Genomic DNA, 4169 nt, shown 5'->3' with positions numbered 1-4169 from the left:
AATGTTAAAATTCAGACAATAAACAATTTAATAAATAATTTAAATAATGACATTATTTATTAAATTACATTAATCATATCTATACAAGCCAAATCAAGTACTTTAATCTCAATCAATAATTTTTGATACACTTCTACACATGTAAACACATTGTAAAAATTCCTACAATGTCAAAAGGCCATACCACCCTGAATGCTCCCGATCTCATAAAAAATATCCTACACTTTTCTTAAATGAAATGTTCTTTCCATGATTTTTTTGATGGCACATTTTATATGTTCATTTCTAAGACTATATATAATAGGGTTGAGGAGAGACAGAAAGAACCATGTCTTGGACTGTGGCAGTGATTGCAGATGGCCTTAAATACACATAACAGGCTGAGCTAAGGAAGATAGATACCACAACAATGTGGGGGATACAGGTAGAAAAAGCCTTTGTTCTATCTGCTCCTTTAGGAAACTTGAACACAGTGGAAAATATATGAATGTAAGACCTGATGATAAAGATGAAACAGCCACCACCAATACCCAAACCAGAGGCAAGAACAAGCATCTCGTTGCTGAAGGTGTCAGAGCAGGAGAGCTTCAGTAGAGAGGGGATGTCACAGAAGAACTGATGAATGACATTGGACTGACAGAAGGGCAACCGGAACGTGTTGCTAGTGTGTACGCCTGCATAGACAAGGCCACTGAGTAGAGAGGCCAGTGTCAGCTGAATGCAGACTTGGGGGCTCATGATTACAGTGTAGTGGAGGGGCTGGCAGATGGCCACATAGCGGTCACGGGCCATAATGGTAAGAAACAGAAGCTCCACATATACAAAGAAAACCACGAAAAAAACCTGAGCTACACACCCTGCCTTTGAAATGATGCTGCTGTCAAGTATGGAATTGATGCATGAGTTTGGAACTGTTACAGAAATATAGCATGCGTCCAAGATAGACAGATTTCGCAGGAAGAAGTACATGGGTGTATGAAGACTCCTGTCCAGGGTGATCACAGTGACAATGAGAACATTACCCGTTACTGTCACAAAATACATCAGTGAAAAAGATATGGCATGCAAAACCCGTAGTTCCCATATATCAGAAAGCCCCATGAGGAGAAATTCCATCACGGTAGTGTAATTGGGCATCTGTGGGAGACACAGCTTGTACCTGGAAAATAAGTAGAAAAATTCTAAATCCATGAGAATTAAGTCAGGAGAAGAGGCTTCTTCATTATATTTTTAGTGTTGAATCCAACTTAATTCTAATTTATTTGATGTTCATAATTTTGAAAGAAAATTAATTAATAGTCCATCAGTCTACATGATACTCTTCTTATTCCTATTGTACTAATGGAATGATAATCACAATCTAATTGGTCACCAACAGCATACATACAATTCAGTGTGTATTATTTCCATTAGGAATGCAATTTTCATATCAAATTAAAAGGAATACATCCAGTTAACTCTGTTTATATACATAAATGTAGATGCATTTTAAATTAACTTCATTCAATAGGATAGCATAAAATATCATACGCTTTTATTTCAGGAGATAGACAAAATGTGGGAAAGGAATCTTTTCTAGAGCCAGCCTTTTATGTTTGATAGTGTCAAATTAATCTTTGTTCCTAGGAAATAAAAATCAGATAATTTGGAACTTATCTTTTTCTCACTTGAATCACATATACATGTGATACTTGATATGTATACCCATCTTAAGCTAAATTTCAGTTTTGTATTAATTTTTATACATCTATTATTTAAAAAATAAAATTAAATTTTTTTCTAGTCATCCATTTGTTATTTTCAAAGAATAAATAAATCAACCATTTTTATTTCCTTAGAGCCTTTTGAGGATACCCCTAGTATTGCCCATTTTTACAACTTTTTAAAAATTGATTGATTCTACTAGCTGGAAAACAAATTGAAACAACAAAATTCTGAAATCTTACCTTACAGTACTAAGTTAGCTTTTTTTCTGTTAAATTATTACTTTTGCTTTTTTCTAATTTTGATCTTTAGCTTCTTCAACAAATTGCTGGTCATCTTTATTTCTATATCACCGAACAATCATTGTTACCAATATATCCTTATTGCTTGTTTTTCAGTTCTCAAGTATTTGGTTTATTCACCAGTAAATGTGATTCACAAATTTCATCTTGTCATATCAATGTTATCTTTTTCTCCAGTCTTCTCTCTTTTTTTTCTACAACTTTTCTTCTAATTAGATAATAATAATAAATATAAATATAATAATAATAACTGACAATTGGAGTAGTGGTTCGATTTATCTTAATCACAGTACTGGATCTCAAATGTGTGCATAGACATTTTAATCTGTGGATCCATAATCTGAAACTTTATTAAAACAGGGAGAATGTGTTCCCTCTCTTAGCATTTTAGCAGTGCTAGATGAGACAATGCTAGTACCATTTTAGGAAAGTACCCAAGATACCCAAATTTGCCTTAAGCATTTCTTGCTAACATTTTAAGTTATTGCTATTACTTCTGTTCATTATTTGCAAGTTTATACTACGCCTAGATATTTTATAAAAATGTATATATCAATTGTAAATCTCTCAAAGCTATGACTGTGTCTCCCTTTTACAGACAATGTATTATAGCTGTTGTTTCATCATTACAAACTGGCTTTCATAAGATTCTCACACATAAACTGCATTCAACAGCCAGCTCGGAGGAAAGCAATTCCATGCCTGTATAGGTTTGAAAAACAAGGTTCTCATGTTTTTATGATGTCGATCTAATGATCCCTTTTATAAGTTTCACCTATAATTATTAGGTATATACAGCATGTATCTGAAGTATTTTAAAGCAGGGCAAGTATTCCCATGGAAGTCACCAGGATCTTGCATGTAGAATACGGAAACAGGTTAGGGAAATATTACTACCACGTACCAGGCATGTGAATTTGGAAATAAACTTCACCCAACATGTATTGTCTTCATCTGTAAAAATTATGTGAACAGTTATGATACATGCCATAGCATATATTCATGTATTGATTTATTCCTTGAAACGGTAGTTCAACAAACATGCATCTATATATACCAGAAGCTTTGTGAGTAAAAACAGAAACAAAATTAATCTCTCATTCATAGAAAAATCTGCATTTTTTAAAAGTGACTGTCAATGAATGGATTAATGCTCTAGGAAAAAGTAACTATTTCTGATAGTTTTTAAGTGCCTTGACAAAAATTCATCATGCTGTATAAAAGAGTGTAGGACAGGAGGAGGGACCTCGCTTTGGTCAGGTAATATCTATGAAGTAGATGTTATTAGAAATGGAGACTGATAGCTTTATTCTTCCCTATCATTATCCAATTATTGACTGTAAAGATATTCCCTGTATATCTTTATTGAAGTGACTTTGGCATTAAATTTAGCATTTGACTTTTGAGAAGCTGATTTGCACTTTGTATACTCCATACAACATGCATTGGTTTGAGATAGAGACTGAATTAGGGAGTTCAAATTCTAATCCCACAAAGTTGAAAATATTCTGTGCCATATTAGTGTAATATTGAGAAAATAGCTAAGTTTATGACAACAAAAACCTTTAACATATTGGCTGATTTTATGTTAAAATATTATTTTTAAATATTTCTCCTCATTAATAAAAATTTGAGTTGTTTTTTCCTAAGCTATTTGTCTCTATATATTTTTAGAAAATCGGGGGCAAAAAATCCTTTTTTTGTGTCTGTATTAGTTTATTTTACATTGCTAACTGTTTGAGAATTCCTGTTTTTACTTGGTTAAATGGAATACTTGTAATGATGCCATAGTTTGTTTCTCTAAAACAACAGTCATTTTCATTGTCCTCTAGTAGACAGCTACACTTAAGGAGTTAAGTGTTAAGACCACATATGAATATACAAAACTCAGGATTACTGAATAAAGCATAGAGTATATAGAATTCAAATCACTTTTTATTAACATTGGGTTTGCCGCGCCAGCACGACAGCAGAAATGGTCTGAGCGAAGGACGTCAGGATTAAAGCACACACTTCTTGGTCAGCAAGCAAAGGCACCCTTTATTTTTCTCTCCTTCCCTATTTATACCCTTCAGCATGGAGCCTGGGGCTGGGGGTAGGCGGAAGTGCTCAGCAAGTGCATCAATAACATGCGACAATAACATGGGGATCAAAGAACAGTCA

General features: G+C 33.6%; 1 protein-coding gene across 1 annotated transcript; it reads right to left on the bottom strand.

The window, feature by feature from the left end:
- Positions 1-291: 291 nt before the first annotated feature.
- On the bottom strand, positions 292-1137 carry LOC101637856 (olfactory receptor 14C36-like). Its single transcript, XM_012727840.1, has one exon. It carries the CDS (start codon positions 1135-1137, stop codon positions 292-294), a length of 846 nt encoding a protein of 281 aa, XP_012583294.1.
- Positions 1138-4169: the final 3032 nt, after the last annotated feature.

This window comes from Condylura cristata, unplaced genomic scaffold (genome assembly GCF_000260355.1).
Source record: "Condylura cristata isolate star-nosed mole 26May11 unplaced genomic scaffold, ConCri1.0 scaffold00021, whole genome shotgun sequence".
Lineage (NCBI taxonomy): Eukaryota > Metazoa > Chordata > Mammalia > Eulipotyphla > Talpidae > Condylura > Condylura cristata.
The sequence above is the reverse complement of the archived record's forward strand: the minus strand, read 5'-3'. Positions and strand labels throughout refer to the sequence as shown.